The sequence below is a fragment of the Stenella coeruleoalba genome, assembly GCF_951394435.1.
Source record: "Stenella coeruleoalba genome assembly, chromosome: 3".
In the NCBI taxonomy this organism is placed as follows: domain Eukaryota; kingdom Metazoa; phylum Chordata; class Mammalia; order Artiodactyla; family Delphinidae; genus Stenella; species Stenella coeruleoalba.
This window is the reverse complement of record NC_137148.1, coordinates 49,104,983-49,123,339: the sequence shown is the minus strand read 5'-3', so window position 1 is coordinate 49,123,339 and position 18,357 is coordinate 49,104,983. Positions and strand designations below refer to the sequence as shown.

The 18,357-nt window shown below is 35.3% G+C and overlaps 1 protein-coding gene across 4 annotated transcripts in view; it reads right to left on the bottom strand.

The window, feature by feature from the left end:
• Positions 1-18,357, bottom strand: part of IPO11 (importin 11) — a 434,194-nt gene that overhangs the window by 330,460 nt on the left and 85,377 nt on the right. For all 4 annotated transcript variants that reach the window (XR_013827515.1, XR_013827516.1, XM_079916153.1 and 1 more), the window contains exons 17-20: positions 12,453-12,486; positions 12,201-12,241; positions 10,786-10,902; positions 5,300-5,413 (exon numbers count right to left, since the gene is read on the bottom strand). Coding sequence is in view for 2 of the 4 variants with exons in the window: in XM_079916153.1 (XP_079772279.1) it covers positions 5,300-5,413; positions 10,786-10,902; positions 12,201-12,241; positions 12,453-12,486 (306 nt within the window). In the remaining 2 variants the exon portion in view is untranslated. The remainder of the gene's footprint in view (positions 1-5,299; positions 5,414-10,785; positions 10,903-12,200; positions 12,242-12,452; positions 12,487-18,357) is intronic.

Sequence of the window (18,357 nt, the reverse complement as noted above, 5' to 3'; positions counted from 1 at the left end):
ATTAGCTTTTTAGTGCTCACTCTTAAATTTATACAGACAAAATGTTGATATAGCTCTTTTAGTTGGGTGATGGTTACCTAACGATTCATTATGCTGTTCTTCCTTCTTTTGTACATGCTTCAAATTTTCACAAGGGAAAAAAAAAAAAGCAGGCAACCAAGGATCAACATATAAGATTAAAATATCTAATATGAAAAACAGAGAACAGAACAATAAAATAGAAAACAGCAACTTGAAGGAAACAGAGACCACACATAGAGATGAAAGCTTAGAAGAATACATCATTAATATCCTTGTCAGAATAAAAGATAACATTGTATTCATGAAAAAAAAAAATGAAATGCTGTAAAATGATTATTCAACAATACAAAAAAGAACTCATCGAAGGGGGAGGGGAAAAATAGGATATGGGATGAAGAGACACAAACATGTATAAAATAATCAATAAGGATATATTACACAGCACAGAGAAATATAGCCATTACTCTGTAATAACTTTAAATGGAGTATAATCTATAAAAATATTGAACTATGTTGTACACCTGAAATTAATATAATATTGTAAATCAACTATACTTCAATAAAAACAAATAAAAATTTTTTAACTTAAAAAGAAAGAACTCATAGACATTAAAAATATTATAGCAGGAAAGAAAAACTCAATAGAAAGGGTGAATGATAAAGCTGAAGAAATACCCCAGAAAGTAGAGCAAAAGGACAAAGAGAAGAAAAAGCAGAAATGAAGAAAGATACAGGGCTGGTTCATTCATCTATCATCTAAGTAATAAGAAGTTCAGAAAGAGACAAAAGAAAAACATGAAGGTGCAGAAATAATCAACAAAAAACAATAGACTTATCTAGAACCCAAGAACACGAGTTTCCAGTTTACAATATACACCACATGTCCAGAACAGTGGAATAAAAATACACCCACATCATCATGAAATTGAAAACAGGAACACAGAGAAGATCATACAAGTTGTCAAAGGGAAAGGAGAGATGAAACATTCAAGAAACGAGAATTAAAATGGCTCAGGATTCCTAAAAGCAACTCTAGAAGCTAGAAGACAAAGGAAAAATGCCTCTAAAATTTTGAGGGATAATCTAGAATTTTACACTCAGCCAAACTATCAGTCAATGTGAAAGCTGTAAGACATTTTCACACATGCAAAATCTGAAGAAAACTTACCTCCCATGTACCTTTTGCAAAATGCCACTGGCATTCATGGGCTCCAACAGAAAGAGGAAGTAAAACAAGGAAGAAGACAGGTACAGAAAACAGGCATCCTATAGAAAGGATAGGCAAGAAGAACCCCTTAGATGACACTGAAAGGGGATCCAGTTATAACAGCTGTGAACAAACAGAGAGTAAAGCCAGGCCAGACTAAAGCACGTAAGAATCTTCCAGATTCCAAGATGATGAAAGTAATAAAATACCTGATGTCTGTAAACACACTGAGGGAATATTTAGATAACAAGTGGAGAGAATGGATTCAGTTACACAGAAAACTAAACATAGCAGGCAGAATACTAAGATGACCACCTATGATTCTTAACCCCAGTTGTACACACACCATTTGCCAGTTATTCATTCAAGTGCTAATTTAGATATTACTTTACAGATGTGATTAAGGTCCCAAACTGAACGACCTTATGACAGGAAAATTATACACATAAGCCTGACCTAACCACATGAATCCTTTAAAAGAGAGTTTTCTTTAGTTACTTGCATAAAAGAAAGTTAGAGATTCAAAGCCTGAGGGGATTTGACAGCCAAGAATCTCCCCACTGCTGACGCTGAAGATGGAAGGGGCCATGTATCAAGGAATGTGGCTGGACTCTAGGAACTGAGAGGTGCCCCAGCTGACAGACAGCAAGTACACTGGGACCTCAGTCCTACAGATCAAGGAACTGAACTCTGCCAACAAGGGGACTGACTATAAAGACAAGTCTTCCTCAAAGTCTGCAGGGGAGAACTTAGCCTGGCAGACACCTCAATTTCAGCCTGTCAGACCCTGATCAAAGAGTACAGACAAGGTGTGCTGGACCTCTGATCTACAGAACTATAAGTTATTTTGGATGTTGTTTTAAGCCACTACTTTTGTGATAATTTGTTACACAGTAATAGAAAACTTATAAACTAAGCAAACAAATTATTATATAGGAGTGAAGATTAGGAGGATGGTTGTACAATAAAGAAAATTAACCATAACATAATGATATATGCCTTCAATAGCCTTTATATAGTCACACAAATAAAAACACTAAATAATGACGTAATTTAAATTACAATCTAACTATATTGGGAGGATGGGAGGAATAGGAGTCATACAGAGGGAAATGAAAGAATTAAAATTTCATCTTCTAAACAGGGTGGTCAAGAGATAATGCCTAAAATGCTTAAATCAAGAATGAACAATATAAGTATGTTACTTAGAGCTAGAGATAAAAAACCAAAGAGACAGGGCTATAAGTGTTGAAAGTAGATTCCTCCACCAAATAGGAAATGGATATACTGCTACTTTTCATAAAAAGTCTTCAAGAACTGACTCCTTAACCTATCTACATACAAAACTAATCAATACATAAACTCAAGGGCTTCCCTGGTGGCGCAGTGGTTGAGAGTCCGCCTGCCGATGCAGGGGACACGGGTTCGTGCCCCGATCTGGGAAGATCCCACATGCCACAGAGCGGCTAGGCCCGTGAGCCATGGCCACTGAGCCTGCGCGTCCAGAGCCTGTGCTCCACAACTGGAGATGCCACAACAGTGAGAAGCCCGCGTACCGGAAAAAAAAAAAAAAAAAAATTTATATATATATATATATATATATATATATATATATATATAAATAAACTCAAAAAAAAAAAGTATCCCATTCTCACATGTCCAGGGGGCTTTACATATGCTGGTCAATTTGTTTAAAATATCTTTACCACTCTCATCCCTGAACCACCGTATCTCATTAACACCTCTTGTTCAACACTATTTGGGTATCACCTATGAAGGAAGCCTTCCCTGATGTCCCACCTCACCCTCCAGTCTAAGATGGGTAACCTACCAAGTGCCCCACAGCATCATGTTCTTATTGCTAACAGAGCACTTAGCTATTCAGTCTTCCCCTAGACAGCCACATTCACAAAGAGCTTGCCCTATTCATTTCTGCATCCCAGTGCCTAGTACCATGTATTGCATATTGCAGCTGTTCAAAAAATCTTTATTCAATGAATGAATGCCTACTTCCACTGAGGCCAACTACTGCAGACGAGTAAGTTTATTTTCATCCATTATTACACTCCTCAGTCAGAGACTATCAGTCTGGGTTCCCAGAATTTAAAAAATGAAAACAAAAATATACAAATACCTACACTAATATCTGCCTATTAAATTTTAAAATTCAAAGGGTGGCTTGTACACTAACTATATTTCAATAAATAAATAAATAAAAATAAAGTCAAAAGATGAATTGTTTTCCATGAAAGGAAACTTACCTATAACCCTAGTATAATCTTCTCAAAGGACTGAAAAACTTATTTTTTTAAACACTTTTTTTTTTTAATAGATTTATTTATTTATTTCTGGCTGCGTTGGCTCTTATTTGCTGTGCGCGGGCTTTCTCTAGTTGCGGTGAGCAGGGGCTACTCTTTGTTGCACTGCGCGGGCTTCTCATTGTGGTGGCTTCTCTTTGTTGCTGAGCACGGGGTCTACGTGTGTGGGCTTCAGTAGCTGTGGTTCACGGGCTCTAGAGCGCAGGCTCAGTAGTTGTGGCGCACGGTCTTAGTTGCCCCATGGCATGTGGAATCTTCCCGGACCAGGGCTCACACCCGTGTCCCCTGCACTGGCAGGCGGATTCTTAACCACTGCGCCACCAGGGAATCCCCTGAAAAACTTATTTTAAGCTAGTCTCAATTTTAATATTAAATGTTATATGCTTTCTCTAGGAAGGGCAGATGATTACTTAGACGGAGGTTTGTATCCCTGGCCTATACAAATACACAGGGTACTTAAATGTCAGGATTAAAGAAAAAGGTCCTATATACTCCAAACATTCCATGCAAGTTACTATGGCTTCCTAAGATTTCCTGAGGTAACATTGCCTGAAGAGACACACCTCCCTCACAAAAATTGAGTCTAAAAACAAATTTGGCAGGGATATAAAGCAAAAGATATGGCGATCACTCTTTGTTCTGACACTTACATGAGCAATCTCAGGCTACTTGTTAACCTTCTCGTAGCCTTTCTATCCCCATCTATAAAAGGGATATAATTTTTCAGGATAATCACAAGAATTAAAGGATAGACAAGAAGAGATGCTAGGCCAGACATTTATTAAAAAGAAAGTACTTTAAAAAAAATTTTGTATCACTAATCAAGTATCTAAAGCTGCCTCAGGAATTTGTAACTGCAAAACTCATCCATAAATATTTAGTGAAAGAATGAATTTATGTTTCAAAAAAGTACCAAGGTAACAGAGAAAGGTTTTTTTAAAACTAATATTAGACAGGGTTTTTTTTAACTTATTAGAACATTTCATAGTATTAATTCTTAATTTCAAAAGAGAACTCCCCATTGGAAAAAATCTATCAAACTTTGGGGCAAGGCAGTAAAAATCACTTGTGCATCCCTGTAGCCAGATATTCTAAGTCTTGGCATTAAGTGCTTTCCTCACCATACTCTCACCATCAGACTATAATTCACTATAACAGTTCAAATGAGGACTACAGTCCCATCTCTCTCTCTCTCTCTCTCTCTCTCTCTCTCTCTCTCTCTCTCTCTCTCTCTCTCTCTCTCTCTCTCTCTTTCTCTCTCTCTGAAATTTTAGGGTCCTCTCTTCCTGCTGCACATCCCCATACCTCAAAGGCAAGATACTGAAAATCAAATTCATTCCTTCCCTCAAAAGCAATTCACCTGTTTTTCTGCCTTCCCAATATGTGAAAGGGAAAATTTTTATATTAAATCAAGGAAAGAGAGTGAAAATGGAGAGTAACTTTATGCATAAGAGTTCTGAATACCAGGGAAGCTGCATGCAAAGAACAAGTGACTGACTGCACAAATCACAAGTCTACCATCATTGGGGAAAACTACATCCAGTGAAAGAAATCGTCTTTTAAAAGTAGAGAATATTTTTATGTCAAAAAATGCCCATAGTAAACATATAAAAGGTATTTTTAAACTGTTTAGATCACACATGAGACAAATGTAAGACCTTTTACTATCACTGACAAAAACCACATGAAAACAGTAAAAAAATTTTAAAGAAGAAAAAATACTAAACTAAGAAACTGTGGAGAAGTAACTTACCTGAACAAGATGAATAAGTGTTGTCAAAATAGCACATCTCAACATATTGTGTTCTTCACTCTGCTTCCAAAGAAGAGGCAAATACTGTACCAAACACCCTACGTATGGTCGTATCTATCACAACAGGAGTAGAGGAAGCAAAAGAATTATATTAGTAAAGAAGGCGACTTACTTCAAGAAACACTGACAGACTTAATAGGTCCCAGGCAGCAAATATTTAATATTTACTAGATGTAATGTATTAAGCACATATCCTTTTAAAGATAAATTAGACATTACATAGAGACACAAAGCTCCATGGTAAATATTAACAATTTTAAACAAGTACCAAATTTATTGCATGAAATAAAATTTAGGAATAGAAAACAACATACTGAAGCCAGTTATTTCTTTAGAATTTAATAGAAAATGCTGTTACATCCTGGTTCTTTTTAATAAAACAGATTATCTAATTGGATATTATACTGTCTTAAAAAGAGTTAGCACTTACTCATTCATTCAACAATTACCTAATGGCATCTTCAAAGTATCAGGCCCTGAAGACTAGGCACCAAAAAGAAGAGGATATAAAGGTAGACACACAAATCCTTACAATGAAAAACAATAAATGCAAGGTGAAGGTGTTCACAAGGTATGGTAGAAACACAGGAGAAGAAACTCCTCTTCAAAGGATAAAACTGTTAACTCCACTATGGATTAAGCTCACCAGTTTTAAAAATATGCCCTTAAGCACAGCACAGCTTGACACTGAGCTTTTTGGAAAATGAAATGGATCCACACAGAAAATGGACACAGTGCTCCAGCTTCAGGCTTACAGTCACACAGTATTTGGAACTGATCTGATGAGAGTTCCCTTGGTGATAAAAAGAAGTACTAGACTTTCACAGCTTGAGTACTATCTATCAATCCCACGGATTAAAATTTAAAAAAATGCTCCCAAAAAGAGTAAGAGTTTCTTTATTCTGCTTATAGAACGTCATACACTAAAAGGGTAGCCAGAAAAAACTGTAGGATTTCTTCCCCCCGGGTTTGGGGGAGGAGGTACAGAAAGATAAGAAGTTAAACATTTGCCTAAATATTTCAGTGAGATAAAACTGAATAAATATTAAGAGACTATTCACATATAAATTCTCAATCATACTATTAAAATATTTATGGAGCACTTAATTTTGCTGAGCACTTAATTTTGCTAAGTGCTCTATCTCAAAGATCCCTCCAATTAATTTATAAAGGCAAACCAATTAACACATAAAGACACAGGTTTCAGAGTACCTAATGCATTCATATTCAACTAAAAGCAGCATATAACAGCATGTTCTACTGATAAGGAAAATAAACCAGCTTTTGTTTTGAACAAATTAGAGAGAATACTTTCTAAGGCATGGAAGAAAGGAAGTATATGCTATGAATTATAGATAGGGTAAGTAATAAAACCAAAGCACCCAATTACATTTGAAAGTCATGAAATATTTATATCCCAGTCCTAGTTATTCATTAGAATATATGATGTTCTAAATTAAAATTAATGCTTCAAAGACACTATTTCAAAAATCACTCATAGATTCAGTGTTGCAAAAGACAAAAAAAGAGTTAGCGAATCATCAAAAAATCTACAAACAATAAATGCTGGAGAGGGTGTGGAGAAAAGGGATCCCTCTTGCACTGTTGGTGGGAATGTAAATTGATACAGCCACTATGGAGAACAGTATGGAGGTTCCTTAAAAAATTAAAAATAGAACTACCATACGACCCAGCAATCCCACTACTGGGCATATACCCTGAGAAAACCATTAATTCAAAAAGAGTCATGTACCACAATGTTCACTGCAGCACTATTTACAATAGCCAGGACATGGAAGCAACCTAAGTGTCTATCAACAGATGAATGGATAAAGAAGATGTGGCACATATATACAATGGAATATTACTCAGCCATAAAAAGAAATGAAATTGAGTTATTTGTAGTGAGGTGGATGGACCTAGAGTCTGTCATACAGAGTGAAGTAAGTCAGAAAGAGAAGAACAAATGCTGTATGCTAACACATATATATGGAATCTAAAAAAAAAAAAAAAAAGGTTCTGAAGAACCTAGGGGCAGACATAGAGAATGGACTTTAGGACACAGGGAGGGGGAAGGGTAAGCTGGGACGAAGTGGCATGAGAGAGTGGCATGGACATATATATATACACTACCAAGTGTAAAACAGATAGCTAGTGAGAAGCAGTCACATAGCACAGGGAGATCAGCTCCATGCTTTGCGACCACCTGGAGGGGTGGCATAGGGAGGGTGGGAGGGAGACGCAAGAGGGAGGAGATATGGGGATATACGTATACGTATAGCTGATTCACTTTGTTATACAGTAGAAACTAACACACCATTGTAAAGCAATTATACTCCAATAAAGATGTTAAAAAAAAAAAGGGCTGGCGATTAGAAAACAAAGTGATGACATGAAAGCCAAACACATTCCCTTAGGGCAGGAGGAAGGTGGTTAAAAAATACATTATTAGGGCAACTGAGGAAATCTGAATATGGACCTGATATTAGAAAATAGTACTACATCAATGTTAAGTCCTCTGAATCTAATCATGGTTATAATTAAGAAGGAGAGGTCTAATATACTGGGTGAAGTGTCATGATGAAATTAGGTGAAGAATATATGGGTAGTGATTTACTGCAACTTATCTGTACATTTAAAATTTTTCAATGAAATGATGCGAAATAAAAAATACTACGCATATACATTCTGAAAATGATTATAACATGAGTTTTTTGGTAGACCAATTATCAGTTATTTATATAATATTTAAAAAACACGTGGAATTAAGAATGTTTTATAGACATTGGGCTAAATAACCCTATAACAGAAACTGAACCACAAGCATTAAACAATTGAGACGAAACAGCTTTCATCTTTTGGCACTTCTCCAAAGAAAACAGAATGGGGGGCTGGGGGGGTGCCTACTATGAGCATTATAATTATACTCTTATGAGTTAGTTCATTCTAGATAGGGAGATACCCACTTTCATTCATAACACATTAAGAAAAACGTGATATATACACTACTGTGTATAAAATCAATAACTAATGAGAACCTACTGTATAGCACAGGGAACTCTACTCAGTGCTCTGGGGTGACCTAAATGGGAAGGAAATCTAAAAAAGAGGGGATATGTGTATACGTATGACTGATTCACTTTGCTGTATAGCAAGAAACTAACACAACATTGTAAAGCAACCATACTCCAATAAAAATTAATTTTAAAAAAGGGGAGAAAAATACTTTGAGACAATTAAAAAGAAAGAAAAACATGTGAAAATCAAATATGTGACAGCCTAAAAAATGTTTTAGCAAAGGCTCCATTCACAGGGGAATTTAAAAAGTAAGTCTCTAATGAAACCTCATTTTAGGTAACATTTTCAACCGAACATTTACTATTTCACGCTGGCCCTTTAATTTTTAATTTTGTTCTTTTCCTTTAGAAATGCTTAAGTCCAAAGACTATCTACCTGACATTACACCTGATGATTAACACATTTTTCCTGACTGTGCATTTATGGGATCCCTGCACCAGAATAATTTAATTATAGGTTTTCAACTATGCTTTTTAAAAGTAGAGGAAATATAATCTTCAAATAATTGCAAGCTATGGTATAAAAATTGTGAGTTCCCTAAAACTTCAAAAACTATTATGTGTCAGAAAGCACTGTTGTAAGATGGCTCAAAATGTTTGCAACCTAGTAAACAAAAATCAAATTCATATGTAAATGATAGCTGAAGGATATATAAATGATGGTGTTATTCAAAGGTTAACATGGGAAAATGTTAAAGAATCTACTAAAAACATTTTTCGTAACCCTTTCCTACCTGCATTCTGAAAACAAAAAGTACTACTGGATAACTATATCTTATTGCTATTTACTAATGATATAGACACCTGAGCTGCTTAGGCTATTTGTGTTACGAAAGATGAGTATGGATAAAAACAAAAGCATTTTTAAATTTACTAAGCAAGAGTAATGGGGGAAAAAGGTTTAAAGGTTTGGAGAGATGGGGGTAAGAAAATACATTTCTAAAAGAAGAAAAAAAAATATTCTTTAAGAAATTCCCATTAGTCAGATGATATCTAAATAAAATTATAAAAATGTGCCAAATCTTTCTTATATAATCAATTTTTAAACAACTTATTGCAATTGTATGGTGATCTAAAGCATACAGAACATCTGTAATAATTTCGCACTCATGAAATCATTTTTTGTGTTTGTGAGTTATCTTTAACTTTACCATTTTATACATGGGGACACGAGGTTAAAGACCTTGCTCAAGATAAAGAGCAGAGACAGGGACTTGAAATAAGTTTAAAACAGTCTCAATGACCAAACTCTCTCAATTTTGTTTATAAACCAATATCAAAATGAAATAACGTAATTAATGTAATAAGAATCCCAAGTGTTAAGAAAACTGTAAGATATTACTACTTTGAGACACCAGGACTCAGATCTGCTTAAAATGATCAACGGTCACTCAAAACTGCAACTGCTGTTAACATACTATAATGCTGAGTTTGAATACTGTCAATGCCACTCAGATGTCTGAACTTCGGTAAGTTTCTTAAAGCCTCTAATTTTTTGAGATAATACGTTCTAATTCCCACCCAAAGGTTTTTGTGAGGATTAAGTAAGAAGTAAATGCAAATCATCTGGCACAGAAGTTGGAAACTTGTCATTACTCAACAACTGATAGCAATTTTCATCAACTGCTTTAGAATTAATAAACAGGTTCAAGGTGTCAGAATTCACTAATGAATTCAGGAGCAGTCTTCAGGACTGTGGACTCGAGGTACTATCTTTCCCTAATACCTCACAGATTTACTCAGCGCTTTTCAAATAAAAATATGCACTGGTAAACTTGGATATAAGAAATTACAGAAAATTATACTGTGATTCCTGGATTATCAATTTTTCACAAAGATTAGGAGTGATAAGGGAAGCTGAATACAGTTAAATAATAATCTACTGTTAAGAACTTTACATATCATTTTTATATGAAACCAATCATGGATATAATGTGGACTAGACTGCAAAACACACTCAATTTTTAAGGTACAAATAATAGACTTCTGCGAATATTTGCATTTGCTGACAGACACTTGTGACTATGCACTCAAACACACTAAATTTTAAGAAGTATTATTAAATATAAACTGAATTTTCTAAGAGATATATAATTTTGCTTTCTAATAAACACCTCTACATTGCTGATCCAAGTTTTTATTTTTTAATTTTAATTTTCTTAGGTCATTTTATAAAAACTCAAGCATAAATGTCAATTTTGATACATAACTGAAATCACAACCTATGAGAATCATTTTAATGATGTTTTAACACTTAAACAACATATATAAAGCAAAGATATTAATGAATTCTATATATACTCTACTTACTCCTCTAACATCTATTTTCATGCTTTACAACAAAATTACCTGCATGTTTACTCTTTCAATCACACAAGAAAGGACATGTAAAACATGCATCTTTGTGTCACATTCTGTAACTTGCTGCAGTAACTGAAAAAGTAGTGTGAACATGGTTTCCAAATACTGTAGGTAAAAAGAAAAAATAAAAGTTTGGAATAGAAATGTAAAAACTTTTACATAATGAAATAAGAAATAAAACTAAATCATAATATCAAAGCAATACAAGACAAATAGACAAAACCTTAGCATTACCTATACAACTTCAAAATGATCAAGGTGCCAATATTTAGGGCAGTGATTTTTTTCTTTATTGCTGTTAAATGTGTCCATTTTAGAATTTAATTCATCTAGACACTGAGTAATGTTTTCAGAGGAAAACTGTATCTAAACGTTTTATGTATAAATTTTATACTGCTAAACCCAACTTTTAACAGCGCTTTGTCATTGGTTTTCCACATATGCCTATTGTTCTGCAAAGTCTACTCATTAAAGCAAAAGGAATGCCATTATTGCAATCACATACCAGCTGTCTCATGTGGCCCTTAACATATGCTGCGCAGAGATATAAACTTTTGTAGATAAATACTTGTAATTCTAAGAACAACAGAATATTTCTGATTAGGAAATCGAAAACAAAAATCCTATGTCTGGCTTTTAACTCCTACATCTTGAAAATTATAGTAGGAGTTAACAAATCACAGGATGCCAGATACATAAACATTTGTTCTTTCACATATCTGGTTCATTTTTATATAGATTGGTAAAACATATTTCTTTCATCCAAAAATACCTAGTGATTCTTTTATTAAAGAAAAATTTCTGCTCTACAAGTTTTCCCATCTATGACCCCATAAGAAATATAAGTAGACATTTTATCATAAAGTTTTCTTCTTGTTTAGTCCTCTCAAGAAAAACAAACACTAACGTGCCAACCTTACTGACATATTTAACAAGAGCTCACTGAGTACCAATTATGTGAAAACACCACGCTAGGTGCTGAGAGTTGAGTGAAGGAAAAAAAGAAATGAGTAAGACTTGGTATTCTGCTTTTCAAGTAATTTGCAATCTAGTGTAGGATAGACATACATACACAGACAACAGAGGGGGATAACCTAAGGATGAAAAGTAACAGACAAACATGAAGTGAAATTACTGTTTTATAATTGTGAGAAAAAAAGTTCAGCAGTCCACTCCAAAATAGATGACAAGATAACTAAACAAAAAACAAGCAGAATAAAAGTAAACTATTTCAAATTAAAGTTACCAATAAAAGCAATCACTTCCAAAAACTCTAATATACTTTTCAATGCAACTTTAATAAATAACTGATACTACATATATAATTTCAGCTATAAAATAACACAACATTCTAAAAGACATAAGCAGAAATTGTTATAAAACCTAGAAATAAATATTCTTACCGGTAGAAACTGATCTGTTCTAAACTCAAAATCATCAACAGGTGAAGAGCAGTTAAGGAATACTGAGAATATATGAAATTCAGAATATATGAAATTTATCAGGATAAAGTATATGTAAAAACCAAATACAACAAACCAATCCAAAATTACATTTTAAACTACCTCATAAATTAATTTTAAAAATAAGTAACAATTTTAAATTGTTGTTAAAATTCTTTGCAATGAAGTGTTTTAAAAGTTTTTAAAGGATATTTAACTTCAGAGTGGTAGCTGTTTCAATACGGACCTAAAAGAAAGTATACTGTGAATTACGAATCATTCTAGAATTACTAAACATCATTAATAATGAATGACAAAAAAATTTACTGCAAATCACTTTCTCTACTTAAAGTCACAGAGTACATTAACATCTAGAAATAAAAGGACATTCTCCTTATTTAGCAAGGACTAAAAAGAAAAAGTAAAATAGTGTCAATTCCCACCCTTCTCAGTTTCCCATAATTTGCTTAAAGTAGTCTTTAATCCAGTGAGTGCTTCCAGGAAGAAAACTAATTTGCCATAACACTGTGGAGAGTGTGGCACTGAGAGAAAAGAGTGTGAAGATGGTGTCAGAGGGAAAGGGAAGGTTGAGAAGCAGAGAAGAGAAGCAGGAAAGCAGGGTGGGCTTGGAGAAGCTGGTGGATGTATAAGTGAAGAGTGAGGGAGGAGAAGAGAAGGAAGAGGGAGGAGGAAAAAGCACACAAATTCCCATTTGTAACCTCAATTACAGGAAGTCCCTGAAATAACCAAAAGATGAAGTCTGATATTTTCTAAATCCCAAAGTTCACAAATACAGAAAGGTTTGTACAAGCTCTTAACCTTGCCAAATCACACTTTCTTTGTGTATCAGCATGTTACCTGGGAAAATCATATCATGACAGCATAATCTTCCTATTTCTTTTAGAGTTTTACCTGTGACTTGACCAGCTAAATGGGCATGGGCTACCACACTCAGTTTCCACACCAAGTAACATGAACTCAAGCCATGATTAAATGCTATACGCTGCTCTGTAAAATAATGTATCTAAAACTTTTATTTCCTGGCTAAGAGCCATTACTTTCTTAGATTGCTGCTATGCTTCCCACACCTGTAACAGCAACTGGTTTTTCCTTTGCAGCCATTTTCCACAAAGAAACAGTTTTGATCATTTTATAGGAGCTTCTGAGGTCTTGAGGTGCTGATTAGGCATATTCATCAAATGTTAAGTACTCTAGTTCCAAATCCACAGATTCTAAGAGCCTAGAGTGCAGATGTTTTCTCACCTGCCTTTTCTTTTTATTCACTGTTTCTAAAGGTAATATGAATATTTCTAGATTTTTTAATGATTTAACAAATGTGCTGATTATCCAATACATGCAAAGCACTATGCTAAGTGTTCTACTATGAAATGACCTAATGAAAAGATGACATACTCATGCAATTAAAAATATTCAACAAGGAACTATAACTCCCAGGCATTGTGTTGGGTGCTGTGGGAAAAAATGCTGAGTAAGACACACCTAGTCCTTGTCCTCAAAAAGCTTACAATCTAGCAGGGGAAAAAAACACCCAGATATTAAATAATTATCAATAAAAATGGCTAATGTGAAGAGCTTAAGAACAGGATAATCCCCCTGAGGACATGAACTATTTCTAGTCATCTTCAAATTGTCAGCATTTAGTACAGTGTAAGGCATATAACTGGCACTGTGGCAATAATTTAATTCACAAACACCAGGACTTGAAAGTGCCCCCCAAAAGGAAATCAAACTGTCAGCACACTAACCCTTCAATCTCTCTTGATCTTCGTCCACAAAAGGACCAGAGATGCATTTAACCCATAACGATGACATTTACATAAATAAGTATAGGAAAGAGACATCTGAATGAAAACTATCTGTGTTTTCCCTCCTAACAAAGGGAAGAAGTCAGTGCAGTACTGCATGCAGAGAAAAAGATGAAATTAATCATGATGCACTCTAGCTTAACTGCAAGACTAGGAAGCCAGATCATAAGGGAAAACAAAAAGCACACAGTTTAAGAAAAGAGAGAAGCATTTAAAATATGACAAACACAAATAAGAACAAAATTAGCTATTCCTGAGCTATAAAAGAAATAGGAAGTACTTACTGCATAGAGACAATAAACTTTGCAGCAATTCACAAGTAACAGGGAAAAAAAATCAGGACCTGAATTTACAGAATGAATAGTTGGGGACTGTGACAGAAGATTGGCAGAAGATCATCTAACACAATTTCCAAGACATGATTCAATATATACTTGATAAATTAATGCAAGAATACGAAACAAAACAAAAACAATCTTCCCTTAACCAGACTCCAAACATAACTTTTCATAGAATAAACCTAGCTTTTTGAAGGAGAATGAAACCCGAAGTATCCAGAACCATATCTAGACTGTAACTCAGCCTGAGTCTACCCTACCCCTTCAGCTGAAACATCAGAAAAGTTCTAAGAAGATAACAAACTAATTCCATACTGGGGCAAACAAGTGCCATCAAGCCATCAGAATCATTGGAAGAATCCCAGAGAAGCATGACAGCAACAGAGAAATGAACAAGAAGAAATCACAGGTCAACACTACTTCCAAAGAAGACTGCTACATAAAGGCAAGAGTAACCAGAAACTTCGGTGTCCAGCATGAGAATGAGCCTTGGCATAACTGTCAGGGTGGTTGATTTGAGTTCTAGGCTTGGAGCAGCCTAATGCTTGACCACTACTACAGCCTGCCCATAGCAGTGAAGGGAATTCCACACACTAGAGGAGTGAGCATGGAGCTGGGACCTGAAATAAATGGCAATGTCTCAGGGACTTGAGACCACCAGGAAAATGTAAGTAAGGCAAACATGAGAGAATAATTATGAAATAGATTATATTTCTCTGCTGAAAAGAAACAGAATAATAATTTTATAATGTTTTATCCTTATCTCTTAACTCTTTCAATAAACATTTTCTAATTTTCTGATTCTATGCTAGGCATGGAAAGAGATACTAATATGAATAATATTATCCTACTCATCGGCTCTTTTATTACTTGGTACTATTATGGTACTATTTTTACTCTATTATGCAGTCAAGATCACTGAATTACATATTTTCTTCTGAAATACACATGTAAATAACTTTCCTAAAAGGATAAAAAGCACCTTCCATATTTTCATCTCCTTTTAAGAAAAACATTTTAAAGCTCATTTTCATATAATATGGATACCACACACATCATTACAAAACCAAAATGGACTATAAGAAAGTTACTAGATTAAAGTTTCCTTTCTTCCTGGTTTTAGAGTGCCCTAATACCTTGATGTCTCAAACACATTTTTTTTTTTTTTCTTTTTGCGGTACACGAGCCTCTCACTGTTGTGGCCTCTCCCGCTGCGGAGCACAAGCTCCAGACGGGCAGGCTCAGCGGCCATGGCTCACGGGCCCAGCCGCTCCGCTGCACGTGGGATCTTCCCGGACCGGGACACGAACCCATGTCCCCTGCATCGGCAGGCAGACTCTCAACCACTGCACCACCAGGGAAGCCCTCAAACACATGTTTTTGATATTTCCTTCGGAAATTACTGGGTTGGCCCTAAAGTTCGCTCGGGTTTTTTCCACAACATCTTACCCAACATATTTGCTGAATATAAGTGAATTTAGAATTCATTTTGTGAAAACACAGACTAACACAGAGTTTAAAACCTGTAACAGTTTTTTTGAGACACAAAGGATGGTCAAGTGGGAAAACTTGAAACTGTAAGAAAGTGTGACAGAACTGGGAGACCCATATAAGGCAGAAGAGTGGAAAGACAGGAGAATTTCAATGTACCTTGTTAAAAATACCTCTGCCCAGATCCCAGCTGCACCTCCCACAGTGAATTCAGGGTTTGCTACAGTCATGTACATGCCACTCAAAGTCCCTTCTTAAACTCCATCAACTGGCTTTCCACCTGAAAAACTCCCTATTTCTATGCTGGTAGTCAACCTGCCCATGAAGATGGCCTTTCCTCTGCCTGACAGACAATAACCCCCACACACCCCACCCCCAAACTATAAACCTTCTGGCTGTACCACAGTCTACATTATACACTGCCTCTTACAAGGCTGAAAGAGTACACTGATGCTAATTTTTAAGTAGCTTCCTGCTTGTTTTATTGAAGGTTGCATAAATAACCTAAGTAAAACAAAAAAAATTTTTAATTACTTATAATTTCTGAAATTGAAAGGTTATTACTGGATCAGAAACCTTACCACTAAAGAAACCAAGTATGTAAATCAAATATTCTGGTTAGAGAATCCTCTGGGGTTCCCAGGAAAAGAAAGTTCCTTTCACCTAAAATTTAGTCATTCTGTTTACCCTGTGGTAACAACATTCTCAAATCTGAAACTTGCCATAAGCACTGCATCTACTAAGTAACATGTTCTAAGAGGGATGGAAGAAAGCATGCAGAAGATGTTTTTTAATGGATTTTTCAATAAAGCATTGTACCACTGTTGTCCTTATAAAAAATTAATAAAAATGGAATCTTACTTGATATATCATGTCGAAAAATAAATCCCAGATGGAATAAAGAACGTGTGAAGAAAACGGATTTATTAAACAAGAAACAAAAAGAACAAAATCAAAAAAAGGAAATCAATAAATCCAATTATACTGAAATTAAGAACCTCTGCTCGGGACTTCCCTGGTGGCGCAGTGGTTAAGAATCCCCCTGCCAATGCAGGGGACAGGGGTTCAATCCCTGGTCCGAGAAGATCCCACATGCTGCTGAGCAACTAAGCCTGTATGCCACAGCTACTGAGCCTGCGCACCACAGCTACTGAGACTGCACTCTAGAGCCCGCGCACCACAACTACTGAGCCCGCATGCCACAACTACTGAAGACCAAGCGCCTAGAGCCCATGCTCTGCAATAAGAGAAGCCACCACAATGAGAAGTCTGTGCATCACAGTGAAGAGTAGCCCCCGTTCACCACAACTAGAAAAAGCCTGCAGGAAGCAACAAAGACCCAATGCAGCCAAAAATAAATTAATTAATTTAAAAAAAAAAAGAAGCTTAGAAGTTAAGGTTTTCAAAGTAGCATTATCTTACACCGAATCAAAATTCCCAACATTTATTACAAAAAAAGTTTCCAAATACTGCAATATTATAAATGCTTGCCCATTATGCCTAAATCAAGTTTTAATTGCTAAATACTGATGAAAAGTTATAACACTATTTCAAATAAACCAAAAAAATTTCACTCAATTTGCATTATATTCCTCCAGATCAAACAACACTATCATGCAACTATCAGAGATATTTACTCTACCCAGTAGCTTCTGACATTATAAAATTTTATAGAGTCCTGAGTTAGGGGGTTTTGAGCACAAGTCACCCATTCTCCTTGTCTGGCCCTGCAATAAACCTTCTTCTGCTCAAAAAAAAAAAAAAAAAAAAATTTATAGAGTCCTATACCAACTGGGGAAGTTGCTTTCTCCAGTTGCTGCACTATTTCTATTCTGCCACAGCAAGCCTTGTAATAACACGGCTATAAGACTAGGAAGCCATGTAGACAACTAGTTAAATGTATCCCAACTCCATAACAGCAGCAATCAAGCAAGAGAACATAGACTCTGAAAGCCAAAGAAGATTTAGATTCATCAGAATCTATATACTTTGTGTGTGTATATATGTGTATATACATACAAATGCACTCATGTATGTTTGTGCATGTACGTCTGAATGCCTGTACATTGTTGTGTATGTCTGTATGTATAAGGTATCTTCCCACATTTCATTAGCCAGCGTTTCTCACAGGTTGAAATTAGAATAGTATATCTTATATACTATTGATCTTAAATGTACTTAAAAAAAGGGGGGGGACACAATGTACGCACCATGAACTTAGTGTCTTACAAAACACTGTCTTAAGAAGTTATAAGAAAATAATTCTGGCAGGCCAAAACTGTAAAAGTGTAAAAATGAGATGCAGCCACTGGAAGACATACAGGAAAAGGGCAAATCTATATCTACAGCAGCATTTCCTCAAAGTATATTCCTTGTATATTAATGTTTTTGTCACCTTGGATAGTCACTACACAGATGTACATTTTAAAGATTCTTATGGGTTCTACAGTAAAGAGGATTATT